The sequence below is a fragment of the Propithecus coquereli genome, unplaced genomic scaffold, assembly GCF_000956105.1.
Source record: "Propithecus coquereli isolate 6110/MARCELLA unplaced genomic scaffold, Pcoq_1.0 Scaffold640, whole genome shotgun sequence".
In the NCBI taxonomy this organism is placed as follows: domain Eukaryota; kingdom Metazoa; phylum Chordata; class Mammalia; order Primates; family Indriidae; genus Propithecus; species Propithecus coquereli.
Window position 1 is genome coordinate 291,494 of NW_012152397.1, and position 23,133 is coordinate 314,626.

At 52.5% G+C, this 23,133-nt stretch overlaps 1 protein-coding gene across 6 annotated transcripts in view; it reads left to right on the top strand.

Moving 5' to 3' along the window:
* The window catches only part of MINK1 (misshapen-like kinase 1), a 52,943-nt gene that overhangs the window by 27,029 nt on the left and 2,781 nt on the right, over window positions 1–23,133 (top strand). The window contains exons 2-26 of one of the 6 annotated variants that reach the window (XM_012659924.1): window positions 7,884–7,949; window positions 9,859–9,915; window positions 10,003–10,128; window positions 12,086–12,196; window positions 12,649–12,739; window positions 13,185–13,315; window positions 13,633–13,687; window positions 13,826–13,904; window positions 14,160–14,335; window positions 14,751–14,820; window positions 15,223–15,433; window positions 17,440–17,556; window positions 18,283–18,501; window positions 18,725–18,898; window positions 19,229–19,489; window positions 19,926–20,011; window positions 20,162–20,272; window positions 20,411–20,523; window positions 20,777–20,865; window positions 21,087–21,110; window positions 21,235–21,398; window positions 21,775–21,880; window positions 21,965–22,102; window positions 22,318–22,426; window positions 22,868–23,035. In XM_012659924.1, coding sequence (XP_012515378.1) covers window positions 7,884–7,949; window positions 9,859–9,915; window positions 10,003–10,128; window positions 12,086–12,196; window positions 12,649–12,739; window positions 13,185–13,315; window positions 13,633–13,687; window positions 13,826–13,904; window positions 14,160–14,335; window positions 14,751–14,820; window positions 15,223–15,433; window positions 17,440–17,556; window positions 18,283–18,501; window positions 18,725–18,898; window positions 19,229–19,489; window positions 19,926–20,011; window positions 20,162–20,272; window positions 20,411–20,523; window positions 20,777–20,865; window positions 21,087–21,110; window positions 21,235–21,398; window positions 21,775–21,880; window positions 21,965–22,102; window positions 22,318–22,426; window positions 22,868–23,035 — 3,052 coding nt within the window. The remainder of the gene's footprint in view (window positions 1–7,883; window positions 7,950–9,858; window positions 9,916–10,002; window positions 10,129–12,085; window positions 12,197–12,648; window positions 12,740–13,184; window positions 13,316–13,632; window positions 13,688–13,825; window positions 13,905–14,159; window positions 14,336–14,750; window positions 14,821–15,222; window positions 15,434–17,439; window positions 17,557–18,282; window positions 18,502–18,724; window positions 18,899–19,228; window positions 19,490–19,925; window positions 20,012–20,161; window positions 20,273–20,410; window positions 20,524–20,776; window positions 20,866–21,086; window positions 21,111–21,234; window positions 21,399–21,774; window positions 21,881–21,964; window positions 22,103–22,317; window positions 22,427–22,867; window positions 23,036–23,133) is intronic. The other 5 variants (XM_012659925.1, XM_012659929.1, XM_012659926.1 and 2 more) reach the window with 5 other exon arrangements.

A 23,133-nucleotide genomic window follows, 5' to 3' on the forward strand; every position in this document is an offset into this window, starting at 1 on the left:
TTTAGTAGAGACGGGGTCTTGCTCTTGCTCAGGCTGGTTTCAAACTCCTGAGCTCAAACAATCCGCCCGCCTCGGCCTCCCAGAGAGCTAGGATTACAGACGTGAGCCACCGCACCTGGCCCCACTTTCAGTTTTTTGAGGAACCTCCATACTGTTCCATAATGGCTATACTAATTTACATTCCCACCAACAGTATGTACAAGAGTTCCCCTTTCTCTACATTCTTGCCAGCATCTGTTATTTTTTTGTCTTTTTGCTAATAGCCATTTAAGTGGGGTGAGATGATATCTCATTGTGGTTTTGATTTGCGTTTCCCTGATGATTAGTGATGTTGAAGGATTATTACTTTTAATAACATCTTTATTGAGATATAATTCACATACCATAAAATTTACCCCTTTAAAGTATTTTAAAGTGGTTTTTAGTAAATTCACAGACTTGTGCAGCCATCAGCACAATTTCATAACATTTTCATCATCTCCAAACGAAACCTAGTACCCATTAGCAGTCATTACCCATTCCCCCCTCCATCTAGCCCCAGGCAATCTCTAATCTACTTTCTGTGTCTGTGGATTTGCCTATTCTGGACATTACACATAAATGGAGCCATGTACTCTGTGGCCTTTTGTGACTAGCTTCTATCATGTTGTAACATCTAGCAGCACTTCATCGCTTTTTATTGCCAGTAGTACTTCATTGTATAGATATACCACATTTATCTATTTATTAGTTGATGGGCATTTGGGTCATTTCTACTCTTGGCTATTATGAATCTTCCTGCTGTGAACATTCATGTACAGATTTTTGTGTAGACATAAGTTTTTAATTCTTTTGAGTGTCTACCTTGGAGTGGAATTGTTGGGTCATATAGTAACTCTCTATTTAACATTTGAGGAACTGCCTAACTTTTTTCCAAAGTTGCTGCACCATTTTACATTCCCATCAGCAGTGTATCAGGGTTCCAATTTCTCCACAGCCTTGTCGACCCTTGTTAATTGTTCTATCTTTTGATTCTAGCTATCCTAGTCTAAGTGAAGTGGTATCTCATTGTGATTTTGATTTGTATTTTCCTAATGACTAATGATGTCGAACACCTTCTCATGTGCTTAGTGGCCACTGTATATATCCTTTTATTTTATTTTTATTTTTTTACTTTGAGATAGGTCTCACTCTTTCACCAAGGCTGGAATGTAGTGGCATCATCATAGCTCACTGCAGCCTCCAACTCCTGGCCTCAACCAATCTTCCTGCCTTGGCTCTCCAAAGAGCTAGGATTACAGATATGAGCCACCATGCCTGGCCAGCCATTGTATATATATCTTCTTTGAAGAAATATCTATTCACATCCTTTGCCCATTTTTAATTGGATTATTTGTCTTTTTATTGTTGAGTTGTAGCAATCCTTTTTATATTCCACATACAAGTCCCTTATCAGATACATAATTTGCAAATGTTCTCTCCCATTCTGTGGGTTGTCTTTTTACTTTCTTGATGATGTATTCTGAAGCACAAAAGTATTAAATTTTGATGAGGTCTAATTTATCTATTTTTTTCCTTTTGTTGCTTATACTTTTGATGTCACATGTAAGAAACCATTATCTAATCCAAGGTCATGAAGGTTTACTCATGTTTTCTTTTAAGATTTTTATGGTTTTAGCTCTTACATTTTTATATCTATGATTCATTTTGAGTTAGTTTTTGTGTATGGTACGAGGTAGAGATTTAACTTCATTTTTTTGCTTGCGGATATTCAGTTGTCCCAGCACCATTTGTGAATGATCTTCATACTCTTGTTGAAAATCAGTTGACCATAAAAGTAAGAGTTTATTTTTGGATTCTCAGTTTTATTCCTTTGATCTCTATGTCCATTATTCTGCCATTGTCACAATGGATTATGGTAGCTTTATAGTAAGTTTTGAAATTGGGACGTATGAGTCTTCCAACTTTGTTCTTGTTTTCAAGATTGTTTGTCTCTTCTGGGTCCCTTGTAGTTCCATATGATTTTTAGAATATGCTTGTCAATTTCCGCAACAGAGTCAGCTGGGATTTTGATAGAAGTGCATTGATTCTGTAGATCTTAACAATATTATTTCTGATCCATGAATGTGGGATATCTTTCCATTTGCTTAGGTCTTTAATTTCTTTCAACATTGTTTTGTAGTTTTCAGTGTACAAGTCTAACACTTATTTGGTTAAACTTATTCTTTTTGATGCTATTGCAATTGGAATTGTTTTCTTAATTTCACTTTTGGGTTATTCATTGTAGTGTATAGAAATACAGTTGATTTTTGTATATTGATCTTGTGTCCTGCAACCTTGTCGAACTCGTTTATTCTAATAGATTTTTAGTGGATGTCTTACGATTTTCTACATTCAAGATCATATTATGCACACATAGAGATAGAAATTCTTCCTCTCTAACACAAATGTCTTGTATTTCTTTTTCTTGCCTAATTGCCCTAGCTAGCACCCTCCAATACAATGTTGAATAGAAGTGGCAAGAGTGAACATCCTTGTCTTGTCCTTAGATTATTTTTAAAAATATATCTACTTGGTCCTATTCTTGAGAAACTTAAACTCATGAGGAGGATGAGATTAATATGTAAAATTGAGGTGGAAATTTATGGGTAAGACAGCTTGTGATGGGCTAGAGTAGCTAGGGGAGACTTCCTGGAAAACAGTTGAGCTTTGGCTTGGCTGACGGGAGAGAGGTCATTTTTAAGCATGGTTGGTCACATGAACGTAGAAAAAACTGGACATGAGTCGTGTGCCTGGGAAAGGAGTCAGTGAGCCCAGAAGTGTTATAGAACTGCCTGAGGGAAGAATAGTAGTCGGTCACCCAGAGCGCTGCCTACCACTCTCAGGCTGCCTGACTTCACACAGATCCCCACTGCTCCTGGATAGTCCTACACCTGCCCTTCAGCTGCCTCGTAACTCTCTAGAGTAGTTTCTCAAAGCGAGTCCGCTGACCCTCTGCGTTATAATCACCCAGGATATCTGATAAATAAACAGATTCCTGCTCCTCACCACAGACTCATGCTGCTAAATCAGAATCTCTGGGGGCAGATCCTAGGAGTCTGCTTCCCAGGTGATTCTTAGGTACCCTATAGTTTGAGAGCCACTACCATAAAGCACCCTGTATAGCATCTATTCTCAAGCTTTGCCACTTCATTCAGACCCCACTCCTACTTAGTAGATGATCTTCCCTCTGACTTAATCATCAAAGTCAAGGTCATTGAGTATTTTATTACGTTCCCTCATCTTCCTTCCTCTTCACCTCAACAGACCACTATCTCCATCTCTTCCTGTCCTCCTCTCTCCCTCCTGTCTTTGTTTACCCGTGCCCTTGTTTCCATCCCTTTCCATCTTCTAGCAGCTGGCCGGACAAGAACCAGACCGCTGCGGACAAAGAATTTGAGATGGGGAAGAGCCGGAGAAGGCCTACAACACTGTACTACGAAGCTGTGCCAGGGCTGTCTGTGGCTCCCCAGGGACACAGCACCTCCCTCTGGAGGCTCTCTTTGAGGGTGACCAGTATTTGAAAGACACAGTATTTGAAGGGCCCACATTTGTGCCAAATCAATGCACAAATCACATTGGAACTATGTTACGTATCTCTAGGCATTCTGAATCCTGGGGTATGTGTATAATAGAAATAGGCCCTATTGTTATTTTATCACTACTATAAACCAGTGGAAGACATAGTTTATATTCTATGCAATAAAAACATACACACATATACATATATATTATTAAAAAAATCAGTGCCTCAGACATCCTCCCTTTTTGGCTTCTTCCCCTTCACAGGAGTAAAAGATCTTCCCTATTTTGAAAACGCTTTTGTCTGACCCTGCTGCCTCCTCTAGCCATCATCTGATTTCCCTGCTTCCTCTCAAGGTTAGACTTCTCCAGAGAGGGTGCTTCCCCCAAAGCCTTCTCTTCCTCATCACACCCCTGTCTCCCCCAAGCCCTTGCTGTCTGTCTTCTGCTCTCCTAACTGCAGTTCCCATAAAGGTTCCCAGTGGGTTCCTAGGTGCTAAGGCCAGTGGTATTGTTTCAGTGCCCTCTGACCACTCTGCAGCATTTGAGGCCATCATCACCTTGTCCTTCCTGAAGGATGGCCTCCGTGACCATCTCCTCCTCTGATGTCTGTTCTTTTGCTCTCTAACGTGTGGCACATGGCCACCCTTCAGAGGCTGACCTTGGCCTCTTTTTTCTGCTTTCTCTGTGCACTCTCCCTGGATATCTTGTCTGTGTGTCCACCTCCTACACTCATGAATGTCTCTCAATTTGATCTCCAGATCCTTACTTCTAACTGCCCGATAGACATGTACTCCTGTGCATCCCCCAACGTCTCCATCTCAACATCCAAACCCAAATGTCTGTCCCTCAGTGGGGCATGGCCTTCTCCACTCTTAAATTCCTATCACCAGGTAGAAACTTACCCAGCCTCCAAAGCCCAGATCCAACATCATCTCCTCCAGGGAGCTTGCCTGAGATTCCCAACCAGAAGGTGATTCTGTCCCCTGAAACCATAAAACGGACGTTTCACCCAATCCAACTTGCTCTCAGCTTGTGGGAGAAAAATGAGGCCCCAAACAGATAAATATTTGCTCAGGGACACACAACTAATGCCAGAGTTCTCACTAGAAAGCCACTCTCCAGTGCTCTGTCTGCCATACCGAGCAGTTTCGTAATGGCTTTAGTGCTTTCAATCATTCTTGTGACATATAATCATACACTGCTGCATATTCATATTTGGGTACTTGGCCTGTCTGTAAGATGATAAGGTTATTTGTTTCTCATTCATCATTGAGCTCCCCACTGTGCCTAGTTCAGGAGTTGTCGCATAGTTAGCACTCAATAGATATTTAAGGGATGGATGAAACACAACGAGATTGCCTGATAGGTGTTCCCTTATTAGGGGCGACCCCATTGCAAGGCAAATGGAGGCATGCACTCAGAAGGTATTTATTGGTTGGTTAATGCTGGGGCAAGTTTAAATATCAGGCTGAGGAGTTTGGACTCTGTTCTCTAATCATCGGGAGCCATGCAGGTTCTGAGGCGGGAGAAGGCATGTTTTTAGGAGGGTCCAATCAAGCGGTGGCAGCAAAAGGCAGATGTGATGAGGCGGGAGCTCCAGGAAGGAGACAGAAGAATTGGTCTGAACCAGCAGTTTCTGGTACTCAGAGGAAGAGGTGGAACAGGTGCATTTTGAAGGGGGAAAGGACAGGGTGGCTGTGATGGGAGAAGGAAGGAGGATGAGCTGGGGCGATGCAGAGGCAGGAATTCAATGGGGAATGGTGCTGCTGAAAAGCCGAGCAGGGTGGGGCCTGTGTGTGGCGTCGTCTGCGGAGGGTGTGAGGTACCGTGACCACAGCGTGATTCCCCGAATCGCCCTTTCAAGTAGGTGTGGTCAGGAAGTGGGCTTGAAACCATGAGATGTCGGTATCTGAACCCAGTGTGCCTGACCTCAAAGATGATGCTTTCATCTCTCCCAAGCATATAGGACGGAGACAGACTGGGAGTTAAGGTTACAGAATGATAATGTATTTGTAGTGATTTGAGTTGATGGTGGCGGATCATTATGACTCTAACAGGATCGTCATGTTTTCCTTTTTAGTTTAGGAAGCATCCAGAAGATGGACCAAAGTCATGGCCATAAGTCCCTTTTCTGTCTGCCCTCTATCTCAGAAAGAATCAAAATTAGATCCAAGAAAGGACTTTCCAACAGCCTGAGTTAAGACTCCCCAGAATGGATGAGGTCTTCTCTTGGGGAGATCTTTAAGGAACTGTTCTCTTTGAGCCTCTTGGTCTAGAATTGCAGATAGACAAGATGACTTCTTCCAGTTTCCTTGCAGCTCTCAGGTTCAGACAGGCCTCTTGTGAGCCCCAACCTGCAGTGATAATGCCACCCTTTCCTGTGGGTCCTATTGTTTTTTTAGGCCTATTAAAGATTTTTTTAGTAACTTCATCTAGAGATGAATAATTGAACATAAACCCATGAAGTTCTTGGTCTGGTCAGCCCAGGCCTCTTCAGGCCACACACAGAGGGAACCCCTCTTCAGTCCCTGCCGAGTCTGCCTTCCGAGCAGGCTGGGATGTGCTCTCAGGCTGCCGTGCACCCAGCCTGGGTCAGGGTCAGTCCCTTTCTCCAGGGCATTGACAGACAAGTCAGTGTATAATCACGGTGCACTGCGATACATGCTCAGACAGGGCGCGTACAGGGAGCCAGGGGTACGTTTCCTGTCCTCCAGTTCCTTTCTGAGAAAATGGGCAGGCAGTGTTCAGTGAGGATGTTCTTAAAAAGCCTTGGGCTAGGCCGGGTGCGGTGGCTCATGCCTGTAATCCTAGCACTCTGGGAGGCCGAGGCGGGCGGATTGTTTGAGCTCAGGAGTTCGAAACCAGCCTGAGCAAGAGCGAGACCCCGTCTCTACTAAAAATAGAAAGAAACTAATCGGACAACTAAAAATATATAGAAAAAAAATTAGCCGGGCATGGTGGGGCATGCCTATAGTCCCAGCTACTCGGGAGGCTGAGGCAGAAGGATCGCTTGAGCCCAGGAGTTTGAGGTTGCTGTGAGCTAGGATGACGCCACGGCACTCTAGCCCAGGCAACAGAGGGGAGACTCTGTCTCCAAAAAAAAAAAAAAAAAAAGCCTTGGGCTAGTGTCTCCCTGGTCTCCAACATGCCCAAGTCATCTTCTATGTGCTTTTATTTCAGTGAACGAAGGAAGTTTTTTGGCTTGTTTGTGGGGTTTTTTGGTTGTGGGTTCTCCCTGTGCCCAGAAATCCTATATTGGCTTTCAGAATCAGGAAGAAAGGGATTTTAGATTATATACTTTTAGGATTATCAGCACAGATGCCCATGTATTGCCTGGAGAGTTTATTCCTAAGTGCCTTCCTCACTTTCTGCCTCTGTTCTCTGTCCCAGCAGTCGGTGGGGAGGGGGCCTGCCCTATGAAATGCCAGAACTGTCATTCTATAAGAGATGCAGGAGCATGGACAGTACTGGGGCCATACCTCTCTCCAGCTTGCAACTCCAGCTCCCAACTTGTCTTTCTCAAAAAAAAAGTTCCGCCAGGAGGGTGTGGGTGGCTTCCTGACAGCAGCTGTGTTACTGAGGCCAGGCCTGCCTGCTCGGGGCCAGTGGGAGGATGAGCTTTAGAGGCTTTGTTCAAGCCCTTCGGGCCCTCTCTTCCTGGCACTGCTTGGTTCAGAAAAGTAGGAACGTAAAGTTCTCCCTTCTCCTCTGCTCTACCAGAGGCCCTCTCTCACCATCACCTGGTCTCTCCCTCCCTGGAGGTCCCTGCTGCCCCCAAACCCTGGCCTGAGAGCCCTCAGTCTCAGGAGGATTGGGAAGGGGAGAGAAGGACAAAAGGATGGTGGCTTTTAAATTCCTGTTCCTTGCTAGCTTTCCTCATCTCTGCTTTTAAAAAAATAATAATAATGGTAATTAACTTTTATCGAGCACATGCTCTGTGCCAGGTACCATCTTTAGCATTTTATGGTCACTTCCTCACTTAAAATTTACACCAGCCACAGAGGCAGGTGCTCTGGCATCCTCACTTTGCAGATGAGGATACAGACATGCAGTTTGTCAGCCAGTTTGAAATCTAGAACATGTCTTCGAAGAGCCATCTGGGCTCTGACTTTTATGTTTTCTCACCTCCTTCCAACTTTTCCCATAGAACATTAACTCTGAACCAATGTAGGAAAAAGTCAGCTGGCCACCAGGGTTCCTACTGCAAGCCCCTCCTTATACACTAGTGTTCACTCTCATATCCTGACCGAACACCTCTCTTCTCCCCTCCAGCTTCATAATCCTTTTCCGAAGTCCTGATGCCTTATTCTTTCTATCTCCCTCCCACCCTCTCCCCGCAGGACCCTGCTGGGATCTTTGAGCTGGTGGAAGTGGTCGGCAATGGAACCTACGGACAGGTGTACAAGGTGAGACTCGCATGGTGGTGGGACGTTCTGCGGAGGGGAGTGGCTTTCTCGAGCTCCTGCAGCAGAGCTGGAGCCAGAGCTCAGGCTTTCTGTTTTTGAGACTGCCTCTCTACCCCACAGAAGTGACATTTTTTCTGCCACTGATTGTAGCTCTTTCCCTGGCCAGCCCAGCCCTCTCACGTGGCCTCACCACTGCTCACACTTGGATGGGGGGAAGTGACCACAGCAGGGAGTGGGGATGTTTGAGGTGGGTGCTGCCCCTGACCTGGAGGCCCCCCTAGAACACACAGCCTGCTTCTCCATCTCCAGACACAGTGCTTGGTATCTTCACAAGTCCCCTGTGTCCCTGTGTTCCCTGGATCACTGGGAGCACTCGCTTTTCTGTTGCCCTCCTTCCCTTGTGAGCTTTGGGGAAACAGGCACTCCCCCCCATCTCTTGCCTAGTTGTTGCCATGGAAATAGTAGCTCTGTGTGCTCCTGTTTCTCTGGGCTTGGGGTCTTGAATAGCTGCTGAGGATAAAAATAATCCATGGGCTGGCAAAACCCATGTCCCCCCCACGAGGGGCTGCCTTCCCCCAGCTTGCTTTCCCCCAGGAAGGCTTGGACTTTCCTGTCTATGCCTTAGACGGCTTCTGCTAGGAATTGCAGAAGGATGGTGGGGGAGTGGGGAATGGCTGGGACACACTCAAGAAGTGGAAGTTTCTTCTTACTAGGACTGTCAGTGGCTCCTCTGTTTCCCCAAGTTCCCTAAATCTCGGCTCTGTCTCTATTCTTTCCCTATTGGCAGCAATAGAAAGCTTTGGGGGTAGGGTTGATTGTGGGAGAGGCTTCCTGTCTACAGCACTCAGTGTTTTTGTCTTGCTTAGGAGATGAGAGAGAGGCAGAAGCCCCTCCTTCCATCCCTCTAGCCTCAATCAGGATGGAGAAGTATCTTTTACTCCCCACTCTGACTTTCATGCTGTAGAAAGTCCAAGCCAAAGGGGCTGGAACAGAACATAATTGTCTCTCACTTGTCTCTCTTGAGGTTTTTCTTGTTTTGTGTTTTTGTTGTGTTTTTTTTCTTTTTTTTTTTCTTTCAGCATATTATGGGGGTACAGATGTTTAGGTTACGTATGTTGCCCTTGCCCGCCCCCCCCCAAGTCCGAGTTTCAAATATGTCCATCCTTCGGGTGGTGCGCATTGCACTCTTTGTGTATGCAAATGCCCATCCCCTCCTTCCTCCTCCCCCTCCCCCCTCCCCCCTGCCCAACATCCAATAGATGTTATTCTTATATGTACATTTATGTGTTGATCAGTTAATACCAATTTGATGGTGAGTTTTGTTGTGTTTTGTTGACACTCTCACTCTGTCGCACCAGGTAGAGTGCAGTGGTGGCATCATAGCTCACCGCAACCTCAAACTCCTGGGCTCAAGTGATCCCCCTACCTCAGCCTCCTGAGTAGCTGGGACTACAGGCACATGCCATGATCCCCAGCTAATTTTTTCTACTTTTGGTAGAGACAGAGTCTCACTCTTGCTTAGGCTAGTCTTGAACTCCTGACCTCAAGTGATCTTCCTGCCTCGGCCTCCCAGAGTGCTAGGATTACAGGTGTGAGCCACCGCCTGGCCTCTCTTGAGTTTTTATGGAAGTTTTTTATGGAAGCAGAAAGTTTTTAATGTATCCCCTTCATCTTTATTGAGCTTATAGCTCGGAAGTCCAGCCGAGGTCGTTTTTAAGTTAGCCATGATGGCTCAGGAACTTTTCCTCAGTCCCCTCCTGTGGCCAGCACATAGACCAAGGTGTCTAGCCACAGTGACGGGCACTTCCTAAGATAGAAAATGGCCAAAAGACGTGGCCTCTCCCAGAATCAAGCCCTCTCTGTGTGTTGCTCCCTGAGATCCCTCTGTGCTCGGCTCTCTGTCCTGCAGGGTCGGCATGTCAAGACCGGGCAGCTGGCTGCCATCAAGGTCATGGATGTCACAGAGGTAGGGAGCAGAGCTGGGTGGAGAGAGGGAGCATTGGGGAGGGGGTGTGGGGGGAGCCTAAGGGCTCAGCTCCTCCCATGCACCTAGGACGAGGAGGAAGAGATCAAGCAGGAGATCAACATGTTGAAAAAGTATTCTCACCACCGTAACATTGCCACCTACTATGGAGCCTTCATCAAGAAGAGCCCCCCTGGGAATGACGACCAGCTCTGGGTGAGAGATGCCCCCGCCTGCCCTCTCCACACTTCCCTGTGTCTAGGCTGCTCCTGAGGAACTTGGTGTCAGTGCCCAGAGCCTCTTCCTGCCAGCCCTCCCTTGGTCTACCCAGCCTCTCCTGTCTCTGGATGCAGAGGGACCCACACCTCACAAGCGCCTACACTTCAGCCCACACTCACACTGCAGCCTCTCGTCCTCTGCGTGGTTGGTGGCATGGCCCTGGTGTTGGCCCCATCCTTTGCCCTGACCAGTCGCTCACATTGCATCTGACAGGAACTTAGTAAATAGTGAGCAAGACAATCCTGGTAAGGGCTAGAAGACACCCCAGGGAGGTGAGTCTGCCAGTTTTCCTGCCTGTGAGCACAGCTCCTGGCAAAGCAACAGAACCAAAATATTTGTGGGAGGTGACAGGGCTCAGACCCCTCCCTGCAGTGCATGCCCTTCTGATGCTTATTCAAACCAGGGCCTGCTGTAGCTCTTTTGGGCCTCCCCTGAATTCCCCCTGGCCCAAAACATTCGTAAGAGTCATTTCTCCCCCTAGCCTGGGCCCTGGTGCCAGCTGATTCTCTAGCCTTTGTGGTACTGAGCCCAGCCAGAGGAGAGAGCTGCAGGGAGTGTGGCAGTGGCTGTCAGGCGTTTAGGAGCTCATGCCAAACAACAAGTACTTACTAAGCGCGTTCTGTGTACCCTGCACAGATAAACATGAGCCATGGTCCCAGCGTCCAAGGCCCTTAGGCTTTTTGGGGATGGATGGGGACACACACATGCGTGTACACGCAAATAACAGGTAGGTTTACCTGCCAGGTGTGTGCAGGGGAGATCATTGAGGGCTAGAGGCTAGGCGCCAGTGAGCAGGCGCCCTCTCTGGATGTATTGGGCACGGTCCTCCCCTCCTCCCACTGTGCTCCGCTGTCCAAAGAGCAGGCGCATGCAAATTACTCTATTGCATATGCAAATGTATGTCCCCTCCAGCCTTTTCCTGCATTGGACGCATGGCTTTAGTGAAAACTTGGGCAGGCTTGCTGATTTCCAGAGGGACTGGTTGGAACCATCTTCCCATTTGGCCCCAGCCTCTCGGTCTCAACAGCTCTTCCCTAGAGCTACAGACCTGTAGCTCTCCTCCCCTCCTGGCCTTACCACTCTCTGTGCTTGAGGAATTTCTCCCAAGGCCTGCCCAGGTCTGCAGCTGTCTAGATAGACTCCATGCACTGTTTTTGTCTCTAGCAGGCCTGGAGAAATGCCGCTGCTTTGTCCCTTTCTTGCCTCTGAGTCAGGGATTGGCAAACTTATTCTGTGAAGGGCCAGGTAGTAACTATTTTAGGCTTTGCAGGACATATTTGCTCTGTCACAACTACTCAATTCTGCTGTTGTACCATGAAAGCAGCAATAGACAATACATAAACGAAAGACCTTGGCCATATCCCCAAATACCTTTACTTAAGTCACTAAAATTTGAATTTTATAGCATTTTCATGTGTCATGAAATATGATTCTTCTTTTGATTTTTTTCCAACCATCTGAAAATGTAAAAACCACTCTCAGCCTGCTGGCCGTACAAAAGCAAGCCTTTGGGTGGCTGTCATTTGTTGGCCCCTGATCCAGAGCAGTAGTTCTAACCATTTGGGGTTTCGGGTCCCACTGAGAATCTGGTGAAAGCATTGGACCCTTCCTCAAGGAGAACGCACATACCCACATCATTTTGTCTACAATTTCAGGGCTTCCTTGGACTCACACTCTGGACCCTGCCAGTTCTTTCCCAGCTGTACCTCCTTTTCCTTTCTCTCCAGATCTCAGAGGTCCTGTGGCCTTTGTGAGGGCTCATGTGACCCCTGCTCCCCAGCTCATGCTAGTTCTAGCCCCAAGGCCTCTGGTCCTCCTCCAGGGGTCTAGTGAGGGGAAGGGGGAGGCCTTGCCTGACTGATACTTTCCCTCCGGTACCTTCCTGGGGCTGTAGCTGGTGATGGAGTTCTGTGGTGCTGGTTCAGTGACCGACCTGGTGAAGAACACAAAGGGGAACGCCCTAAAGGAGGACTGTATCGCCTACATCTGCAGGGAGATTCTCCGGGTGAGCTCCAGCCCCTCCGCATCTCCCCATCTCCTGGTCCTGGGCTGCCCTGGCCAAAGCTTCTCCACGGGCAGAGCCCCTCCCTGCACCGAGGAGGAGATGCAGCTGCTCTCTGGAGGGAGCAGCAAGGCTGATGGGGCCAGGGGTGGAGACAGGGTCCCAACCTTGGGAATTCTCAGGCTGTTGGAGGAAACAAGCCCGTCTCTTTCCAAGCTCTGCCACCTATCTACTTGTAACCCTGTATCTGCTGGAGGTTCACCTGCAGCTACTACTCAGAGGAAGCTCCCCCAAGACAGCTCAGCCTGGACCTGGGCTCCGGGTGGGAAGGGTCTGCTCCTTCACCCCAGCCCTGTCCAGACTGACACTCCTGCTCCTCTCAACCCACTCCCACCTCCTTTCTCTTTCCTGCTCCCTCCACACCGCAGCTAATTTTCCCTATTCTCCTGTCCCAGGGGCTCGCCCATCTCCATGCCCACAAGGTGATCCATCGAGACATTAAGGGGCAGAATGTGCTGCTGACAGAGAATGCCGAGGTCAAGCTAGGTGCGCTGGTTCCTTCTGAGGCCAACGGGACAGAGAATAAAGGGCCCCTTTTTCCCTCTGGTGGCTCAGGTCCAACTACCTGCCTGCTGGGGAGGCCTGCTCCCTTCCCTTTCCTTTCTCCTCTCCTGGGATGTCCTGCCTCCTGCTGAAAATCCCGCAGGCTCTGTACCTGCCACCTGTTGTGCTCCAGGTGCTGTGCAGGTCCTTCTGGGGAGGTGGGATCTGATGACCCCTCCTGCCTGGGATGCTGCCCCTTGGTTTTTCTCCAAGATGTAGGAAGACTGGATCAGGTTCTTCAGGATGTTGATAGGGTAGAAGAGGATGCGGGGGTGTCTGGGTGGGGCAGGACCTCAGCTGCCTCAGGTGAGGCATGCACATACATGCAGTAGCATGAGGCCAGGGAGCAGCGTGACTCCTGCACTGACCCTGCTCCACATCCTCACAGTGGATTTTGGGGTGAGTGCTCAGCTCGACCGCACGGTGGGCAGGCGGAACACTTTCATTGGGACCCCCTACTGGATGGCCCCAGAGGTCATCGCCTGTGATGAGAACCCTGACGCCACCTACGATTACAGGGTATGAAGTGGAAAGTTGGAGCGTGGGGGCCGCCGAGGGCAGTTAGCAAGAGGGAGACGATGGGGTTTGAGCAGGCTGGGAAACAAAGGGAGGTCTAGTGCCTGTTAGCTGATGGGGTTGGGGAGCATTTAATGGCAAGGGAAGTATGGACGGGAAGATGGAGTGAGCTGGAGGACAGTGCAGGGTGGGAGGAGAAGGCCTAAGGAAGGGGTGTGGCCCAGCCAGGGGTCCCGGAGAGGCCAGGGATGATGAGTGAAGAGAGGTTACTGGGCAGAGTTGTTGGAAATATTCACCTGTCTCTTCTCTCCCCTTTGTAGAGTGACATTTGGTCCCTAGGAATCACAGCCATCGAGATGGCAGAGGGAGCCCCCCGTAAGTGCTGAGTCTGCTGGGGTAGGGTGGGAGAGAAGGGGGGGCCCAGAGAGCAGCTGCAGGGAGGTCCTGTTGAGGAGGGGCCCTTTTGGCTCTCAGCGTGGTGAACAGGGCTGATGGCGTCTCTTCTGTGCCCAGCTCTGTGTGACATGCACCCCATGCGAGCCCTCTTCCTCATCCCTCGGAACCCTCCACCCAGGCTCAAGTCCAAGAAATGGTAGGTCTCTGAGAGTTTGGTCTCTGGGACGGAAGGCCTCTGGACAAGGCCACTCTCACCTCAATGCCCCTCTGTGTTCAGGCTTGGATCTGCACCATAGAAGAGGTGCCGGGGGGCCGGGGGTGGTGACTGGTGTTGGGATATGGCGAAGACAGGAGGGAAGCTGAGGTGGCTTTTGGACGAATGATCCACCCTTCTTCCTGTGAGACCCCTTCTGACGGGGGCCCTCCCAGTGTGAGCCACCACTGTTTCCAGGTCTAAGAAGTTCATTGACTTCATCGACACATGTCTCATCAAGACTTACCTGAGCCGCCCACCGACAGAGCAGCTACTGAAGTTTCCCTTCATCCGAGACCAGCCCACGGAGCGGCAGGTCCGCATCCAGCTCAAGGACCACATCGACCGGTCCCGGAAGAAGCGGGGCGAGAAAGGTCAGTGGGCAGTCTCAGGAGACACTTTGGCCCTGCCCCGCCTGGCTCCCCTGAGTTCTCCGGTCCCCACCTGTCCCTGCACGAGGAGATCTTTCCTACACTTCCAACCCCCAGTCGGCCTTCCCAATGAGAGCCAACCTTGCACATCTTCACAGAAGCTCCATATTGAGCACATGTGTGTAAGTGCACGCATGCGTGCTACCGCATCCTACCTCCCGTGGGATTGAGTCCCAGTGTCTGTCCAGGCCCAAACCTGAGACCCACTGTCTCCCCATTGCTCCAAGGAGGTGGGTGGTGACCCTCACTCTTGGTCATCCCGATGGACCCTATTGGTTACCCCCATCTAAGGTTTCCCTAGCCCAGGGTGGGGTCTAGGGCACTGGTTGAAGAAACAGCAGTGATGTACCCCCTGCAGAGGAGACGGAGTATGAGTACAGCGGCAGTGAGGAGGAAGATGACAGCCACGGGGAGGAAGGAGAGCCAAGGTGGGCTTGGCAGACAAAGATGGGAGGGTGGGGGCCGTCACTCTCTGTCTGAGGGGACAGCGGTGGTCCTCAGCTTTGGGGACTCAGTCTGGGGTGGTGGGCACAGAGGGGTAGGGACAGACCTGTATAAACCAAATCCCCTAGTGCTAAAAAGTGGGACAGATGAATGAGCCAGAGGTGGGGAGAGGGTGACTCAGGGCCGAAGGTGGGGTGCAGGCAGGAATATCAAAAGAGGGCAAGCCCAATGACTGGGCAGAGGGAGGACAAATCTCCTGGCCACCTAGGAGTGGCCAGAGGCAGACTGGTCCAGTTACAGTACCCACTGAGGTGGGCGCCCCAGGGATGAGAGTGGGAACCAGCAGGGTTCTGACCCCAACGCTTCATTGTGCCACTCTGACCCAGCTCCATCATGAATGTGCCCGGGGAGTCGACCCTGCGCCGGGAGTTTCTCCGGCTGCAGCAGGAGAATAAGAGCAACTCAGAGGCTTTAAAGCAGCAGCAGCAGCTGCAGCAGCAGCAGCAGCGAGACCCTGAGGCACACATCAAACACCTGCTGCACCAGCGGCAGCGACGCATAGAGGAGCAGAAGGAGGAGCGGCGGCGTGTCGAGGAGGTGGGGCTGTCCTGGAAGGGCCTGGACCCAGGCCTCGCATGGCTTCCTACTGACCTGGTCCATCCCTGGTTCCATTAGGGCCACAGGGAGACAGGGAGCGAGCTGTCTTCCAGGCTTGTCTTCCAGGCTTTTATGGAAAGGCGTCTATTATCAGAGGCTCGGTCCCCAGGCCCTGGTCCCCCCGCCCAGCTGTGTGTGGGTGGTTGTGCCATCAGCATCCCTTGAGAGTAGAGGCACTTCCATTCCCCATGACAAGACTATCCCTGTCTTGGTTTCTGCATATAAACCTCCACTCACTCGCATTGCTCTAGCCCCCCTTGCCTGTGGTCCCGGTAGCCAGGGATCTATGCGCAGACACTTCAGTGCATCTGTGCATCTGACTCCATCAAGCAGCTACCTGGCCTGCATGTGAGAAAGATCCTTTTAAACACCCTCCTTTTACTTTTGGTGATTTGGGCTCAGATTTTTTTGTAAAGTACAGTCTTGTCAGTTTGGACTAATTAGAGGTGGGTGGAAGAAAGTCATTTCAATTAATACAGAATCTTATTTTAAATAAGTGCAGTTTTCTTTTTTAAATATCACCAGTTATATATATGTATACAGATATATATATATCTGTATCTGTATACATATATACAGATATACATGTATACAGGTATATATATAAAGTTTATTTTGTAGGAGGGCATGGTGGGGAAGGATAGGTATTGATTGGTTTTTTAAATGCCTTAAATTATAGTATTTTATTGAAACAATTACATGATTTCAAAGTTCATGAGCTGGATTTAACAAAAAAATTTGTCTAAATAGGAAGACACTAGACCACAGCATCCACACTGTCCATCTGCTGCTCCCCAAAGTAGGCCCCTATCTTTGTCAAACAAAAAATAATTTGCAAGAAAGCTTACTGCAGAAGAGCCTTGTGTGGGCTTTTTTAAAAAATAAATACAGTGTTCATGGCCGGGCGCGGTGGCTCACGCCTGTAATCCTAGCACTCTGGGAGGCCAAGGCGGGCGGATTGTTTGAGCTCAGGAGTTGGAAACCAGCCTGAGCAAGAGCGAGACCCTGTCTCTACTAAAAATAGAAAGAAATTGGCCAAACAACTAAAAACAGAAAAAATTAGCCGGGCATGGTGGTGCGTGCCTGTAGTCCCAGCTACCTAGGAGGCTGAGACAGGAGGATTGCTTGAGCCCAGGAGTTTGAGGTTGCTGTGAGTTAGGCTGATGCCACTGCACTCTAGCCCGGGCAAAAGAGTGAGACTCTGTCTCAAAAATAAATAAATAAATAAATACATACATACATACATACAGTGTTCAGATAGCAGAGTAATACAGTCATGTCTAACTAGACATTTCCTGGAGCAGGCCTGCCACCAGCAGCTTCACAGAAGTAGGTGCAAGTTCCCTCAAGCGTAAGGCCCCCCCCGTAAGGCCCCCGTAGGGCTTGAGCTTAACATTTTTATTTTGTTTTTTGTTTTGTTGTTAGAGGGCAGACTCTTTGGTCAGAAATACGGTGAAAATAAAGTGCACCCTGGGCACTGATGGCTGACGAGGGAGGGGGCCACGATCTCTCTTAAATTTCCTTAAATCCAAAGGATGCAGCGGGCGGGCGCCTGGTGCCCTCTTGTGGCCAAAGACAATCACTACAGCCCACTCTATTCAGACTTAAGCGGAGGTGGATTTGGGGCCAGAAGTGTTGGTGGGTTTCTTGTTGACCCTTAGTTTTGTGGTCTGTGGGAGTGTGAGTAGGGGAAGGTGTTGTCTCATTGAGCCCATTCCAAGGGCAGCAGTCAGCCTCGCAACCTGTCTTGTCACATGCCCACAGCTACCTGTGGGCTCTTGTGTAGGGGCGGGTGTATTAGCACAAACAAGTCGAAGCCGTCCTCTCTTGCCACCCTCCCTAGGGAGCAAGGAGAGCTGCCCTCACTGCCCACGGAGGCCCCCCTCCAGGGCTGTGCTGCCTCAGCACCTGGGACAGTCCCTAAGCCCACCTGCCTCTCCCCACAGCAACAGCGGCGCGAGCGGGAGCAGCGGAAGCTGCAGGAGAAGGAGCAGCAGCGGCGGCTGGAGGACATGCAGGCCCTGCGGCGGGAAGAGGAGCGGCGGCAGGCGGAGCGTGAGCAGGTACCGCGGCACAGCCCCGCGCGCCGCACACTCAGCACTCCGGCCACGCTGCCGCCGCCCGCCCGCCCGCTCCTGCTGCCTGCCTCCCCTGCTGCCCAGTGCCCTCCCCTTCTCTCCCCACTCCCAGATTCCTCCTATCTTTTCTAGCTTCACTCTTTCTCTCTGTTTTCTCCCACCCTTCAACCCCTACCCTGGCTCCCCACCCTCCTGTCTCTGTGCCTCATTCCGTCTCTGCCCTTCCCTCACGGCCCCACCCTCCTTCCTCCTGGGCTTCCCCATGGGCCGCATTGCCCCCCTGGGGCTCATCCCACCCCCTCTCTTACTCTCCCCTGCTCCCCCACCTTCCTCCAACTCCAATTCGCTGCTGCTGCCCCTCCTCCGCCTCTTCCTCTCTCCCTGCCCTCTGCCCCCCACCCCACCCCCGCCCCCCAGGAATATATTCGTCACAGGCTAGAGGAGGAGCAGCGACAGCTCGAGATCCTTCAGCAACAGCTGCTCCAGGAACAGGCCCTGCTGCTGGTAACGGGGTCCCTCGCCGTCCTCTGGGAAGATGCTTTCCAGAGCTGCTTTGCTGGAATGGGATGGGAACACGTCAAGGGAAGGGATTCACCCAAGCCCATCAAGGGAAGACAGCTCTCTAGGCAGCTGGAGTAAAGAAAGGGCATGCCTGCTCTGACTCCCAGGGCCACACCCTGCTGAACCCTCTCTCCCTACCCTTGGGCCCAGGAATACAAGCGGAAGCAGCTGGAGGAGCAGCGGCAGTCAGAACGTCTGCAGAGGCAACTGCAGCAGGAGCATGCCTACCTCAAGTCCCTGCAGCAGCAGCAGCAGCAGCAGCAGCTTCAGAAACAGCAGCAGCAGCAGATCCTGCCTGGGGATAGGAAGCCCCTGTATCATTACGGTCGGGGCATTAATCCCGCCGACAAGCCAGCCTGGGCCCGAGAGGTACTCACTGCCTCCTTTGCCTCCTAACACTCCATCCTCCCAATCCACTGCCCAAGTCCTGGAGAGTTGCAAGAAGCACCTGTTCCACAATAGCAGGCATGGAGAAGGGGAAAGCAGCACACAGCATAGGCTGCAGGGCTGGAGTGGTTGGGGCAAGTGGGGACCTAAATTCTGAGAACAGGGAGGCAAGAGCTGGCCTGCTTGGCATCCCTTCGCATCACAGGTAGAAGAGAGAACGAGGATGAACAAGCAGCAGAACTCTCCCTTGGCCAAGACCAAGCCAAGCAGCACAGGGCCTGAGCCCTCCGTCCCCCAAGCCTCCCCTGGCCCCCCAGGACCTCTTTCCCAAACTCCTCCTATGCAGAGGCCGGTGGAGCCCCAGGAGGGACCACACAAGGTGAGTGTCTCCCAATTCCCGTCTTAACTCGCAGACACAGGGAGCTTCACTCAAAGCACAGGTACATGTGTGCGTGCATGTACACACACACACACATTCACTCAGTTCTTAGCTAGGATCAGGGACCACAGGACACCTGGGCAGAGATAGTCACCTGCTTGCTGCTGCATGTGTTTGTTCTTTCGTCCTACCTGTTCTTGGGCTCTAGGAATCCCTTGTCCTTGGATGGAGGAAGGGGCAAGTAATTCTCCTTCCCAGCCCAGACCCCGACTTGCAGGTGGGGATGTGCCATGGAGCGGGCAGCCCACCCTCCCTGGTCTCTCCCTGCAGAGCCTGGTAGCACACCGGGTCCCACTGAAGCCATATGCAGCACCTGTACCCCGATCCCAGTCCCTGCAGGACCAGCCCACCCGAAACCTGGCTGCCTTCCCAGCCTCCCACGACCCTGATCCTGCCATCCCCACACCCACTGCCACGCCCAGTGCCCGGGGAGCTGTCATCCGCCAGAATTCAGACCCCACTTCTGAAGGGCCTGGCCCCAGCCCGAATCCCCCAGCCTGGGTCCGGCCAGACAGTGAGGCCCCACCCAAGGTAAGAACAGCCCTGTGGGACCAGGAAAAAATCGAGAAATATTAATAGTAACAGAAGGACAAGGAGGGAGAGTGGAGGGGCAGGGAAGGTGGAGACAGCATTCAGAGTGGGAAAGCAGGAAAAAGCTAAGGCGTCTGCACAGTGCCTGCCCTGGGGTTGACCAGCAGTGGATGGGAGGTGCACAGATCCCCCCGGGGGGTGTGAGATGGAAGAATGCCCAGGGGGTGTCAGGAGCCCTATGAGGCAGGCTTTCTGGGTTAGGGTCCCAGCTCTGCCATTTCCCAGCTTCATGACCTCCGACGTGTTCGTTAACTTCCCTGAACCTCAGTTTGCTCATCCATAAAGATGGGGGGGAGTATACCTCTCAGAGTTGTGGGGGACTGCCCAGCACGATGCCGGCACGTGGCACGCTGACCTCTCTCTCCCCTCTCCTCAGGTACCTCAGAGGACCTCGTCTATCGCCACTGCCCTTAACACCAGTGGGGCCGGAGGGTCCCGGCCAGCCCAGGCTGTCCGGGCAAGGTAACGCCTGGGTGGAGTCTGGGGGCAGCCTAGGGAGTCTGGTGGGGTATGGGGAACTGTACCAGGTTACCCACTTAGGGGTGGGCAAGCCCCAACCCAGTCACCGCAGCCCCCTCCCCGCCCCCCGGCATCCCTGTGCTCGCTCCACAGACCTCGCAGCAACTCCGCCTGGCAAATCTATCTGCAAAGGCGGGCAGAGCGGGGCACCCCCAAGCCTCCAGGGCCCCCTGCTCAGCCCCCTGGCCCGCCCAACGCCTCTAGGTAATGGGGTATCCCCCACTCATGCCCACCTCTCACTTCTGCCACCTGCTTCCCTGGTGATGGCTCCTTCTGCAGTGCAGTGTGATGCTCCTGGGAGGGGAGCACCTGTTCCCTAACCCTGGCTTTGCCCCCCAACAGTAACCCCGACCTCAGGAGGAGTGACCCTGGCTGGGAGCGCTCGGACAGCGTCCTCCCGGCCTCTCACGGGCACCTCCCCCAGGCTGGCTCGCTGGAGCGAAACCGTGTGGGAGGTACGTGAGCCAGGGCTGGGGCAGCGTACTCTGGGCTTGGCCACCGTCTTGATCAGGATGGACCCTGCCTTTGGTGGCTTTGGACCAGGACCTGCACAGTGCAGGTGCAGGGCCAGGGAAGACCTGGGAGGGCATGGAACATGGCATGAGCTCTGGGATTCAGGACCAAGGGAGGGTTAACTCAGGCCTGGGCTCGAGGCCATCCCCTGTCCAGGTATCAGTGACCTCCCTTCTCCCTCCCTACTTTGTCCAGCCTCCTCCAAACTGGACAGCTCCCCAGTGCTCTCCCCTGGGAACAAAGCCAAGCCTGATGACCACCGCTCACGGCCAGGCCGGCCCGCAGTGAGTCACCTGATGGCAGGCATGGCCCTGCCTTATGCTGGTTCGGGGCTTAGGGGCAGGACCTGGAGCCTCTGGAGCCCCTGGGAGGCAGGGGCAGGGCCCTCACTAATCTGCTGAGAAGGACTGTGGGGCTGGCGGGGCTGGCACTGCTCACACCACTAACCTTTCCAACCTCTCTCCTGCCTCTCCGGCTGCCTTTCTTGCCCTGCGGCCCCTGCCAGAGCTATAAGCGAGCGATTGGTGAGGTTAGTGAGGTGTGGCCTGCTTGTGGGAGCCCTCTCCTGCTACCCTGCCCAGTCTCCTCTCCTTTGTGCCATCCCCGCCTGAGCCCACCTTCTGCCCTCCCCTCATGCATCTTCTCCCCTGCAGGATTTCGTGTTGCTGAAAGAGCGGACCCTGGATGAAGCCCCCCGGCCTCCCAAGAAGGCCATGGACTACTCATCGTCCAGTGAGGAAGTGGAGAGCAGCGAAGAGGAGGAGGAGGAAGGCGATGGCGAGCCATCAGAAGGGAGCAGAGACACCCCTGGGGGCCGGTATGGGGTGTCCTGGGGGCGGGGCCCTCCTGCTCGAGGCCTAGTGAGAGGAGGGATGTGGGCAGAGGAGGAGGGGACAGGGCCGTGGGCAAGTCTGAAGTAAGGTAGCTCCCATTCTCCAGAGAATGGGGTGAGGGTGCTGGTGTCCTGTTGTGGAGTGCGCCTTTTCAGGTGCCTCTCTGCCCCGTGCCAACCTGGCCTGCGCTCCGTGCAGGGCACACCTCACGGTGGAGCAGAGCGGGGCTGCTCCGTGAGGGCTGAGCCAGTCACGTTTTGAATAGAGGCTGAAAGCCTTAGTCTCTGGCTGTCATCTGCCTCCTATGGCACTCGTGTGGCAGGCAGGACCTGGAGGGCCCCACCTTCCTCTCTCCCACAGCAGCGATGGCGACACAGACAGCGTCAGCACCATGGTGGTCCACGACGTCGAGGAGATCCCCGGGACCCAGCCCCCATATGGGGGTGGCACCATGGTGGTCCAGCGTGTGAGTGGGCCTCCCTCACCCATGGCCCGTGCCTGCTGTGTGCCCGCCTCAGCCCCAGCGCTGACCCTTCCCTCTGTCCTGTAGACCCCTGAAGAGGAGCGGAGCCTGCTGCACGCTGACAGCAACGGTTACCCAAACCTGCCCGACGTGGTCCAGCCCAGCCACTCGCCCACCGAGAACAGCAAAGGTCAAAGCCCACCCTCAAAGGATGGAGGCGGCGACGTAAGTGGGCTGGAGGCAGATCCGTGGGGAGAGAAGAGCCCGGCAGTGTGCAGGAGATCGGGGTGCTGGGCCCTTGTGGTGGGGGCGGCAGAGCACCTTGAGCTGCATGGCCAGGGGTTCCGGTGGGGGAGCTGGGGCCTGGGGACAAGAGCAGGGCAGGGCAGGGCCACGGGCTGGGGTCGCGTTCGTTTGCCTGACTGCTGACCTCCCTACAGTACCAGTCCCGTGGGCTAGTAAAGGCCCCTGGCAAGAGCTCGTTCACGATGTTTGTGGATCTAGGGATCTACCAGCCCGGAGGCAGTGGGGACACCATCCCCATCACAGGTGAGGATGGGAGGACAGATCTGTGAGGCTGGGGTCCAGAGGCGGCCTGGAGGGGGAGCAAGTGGTCCTCTGAGGACGCAGCTTTACAAAGTGCAGGCATAGCCCCTCTCCCATGGGCCTTAGCGCCTGCCCTGGCACAGAGGCGGGGAAGGGCTTCTGAGATCCCTCGGCAAAAGAGGAAAAATGCTCAGAGAGGCCAAGCGACCTGGGCAAAGATTCAAAACTAATAAGTGACAGAACTAGGAGTTGAGCCAGGCCCTTGACTTGGAGTCCAGTGCTCTGTTGTATCTTCCTTGCACCTCCTCTGTTCTCTAGTCTTTCCCCTCTCCTCTGAGTGTTCTGAGATTGCTCAGATCCAAGGCCAGATGGAGGGGGATGGGGATAAAGAGAGACAGGGGTAAGAGGGCTGTAGCCCATCCTCCCTCTTCTTCCTCCTGGCAGCCCTAGTGGGTGGAGAGGGTACTCGGCTTGATCAGCTGCAGTATGACGTGAGGAAGGGCTCTGTGGTCAATGTGAACCCCACCAACACCCGGGCCCACAGTGAAACTCCTGAGATTCGCAAGTACAAGAAGAGATTCAATTCTGAGATCCTCTGTGCAGCCCTTTGGGGTAAGCTGGGGCTGGGACAGCTGAGAGGGGTCTGGCGCACTCCCGTCCTCCTGGTCAGGTGAGGGCCTGGCTTGGCCTCTGACCTGCCAAAGGGCTCC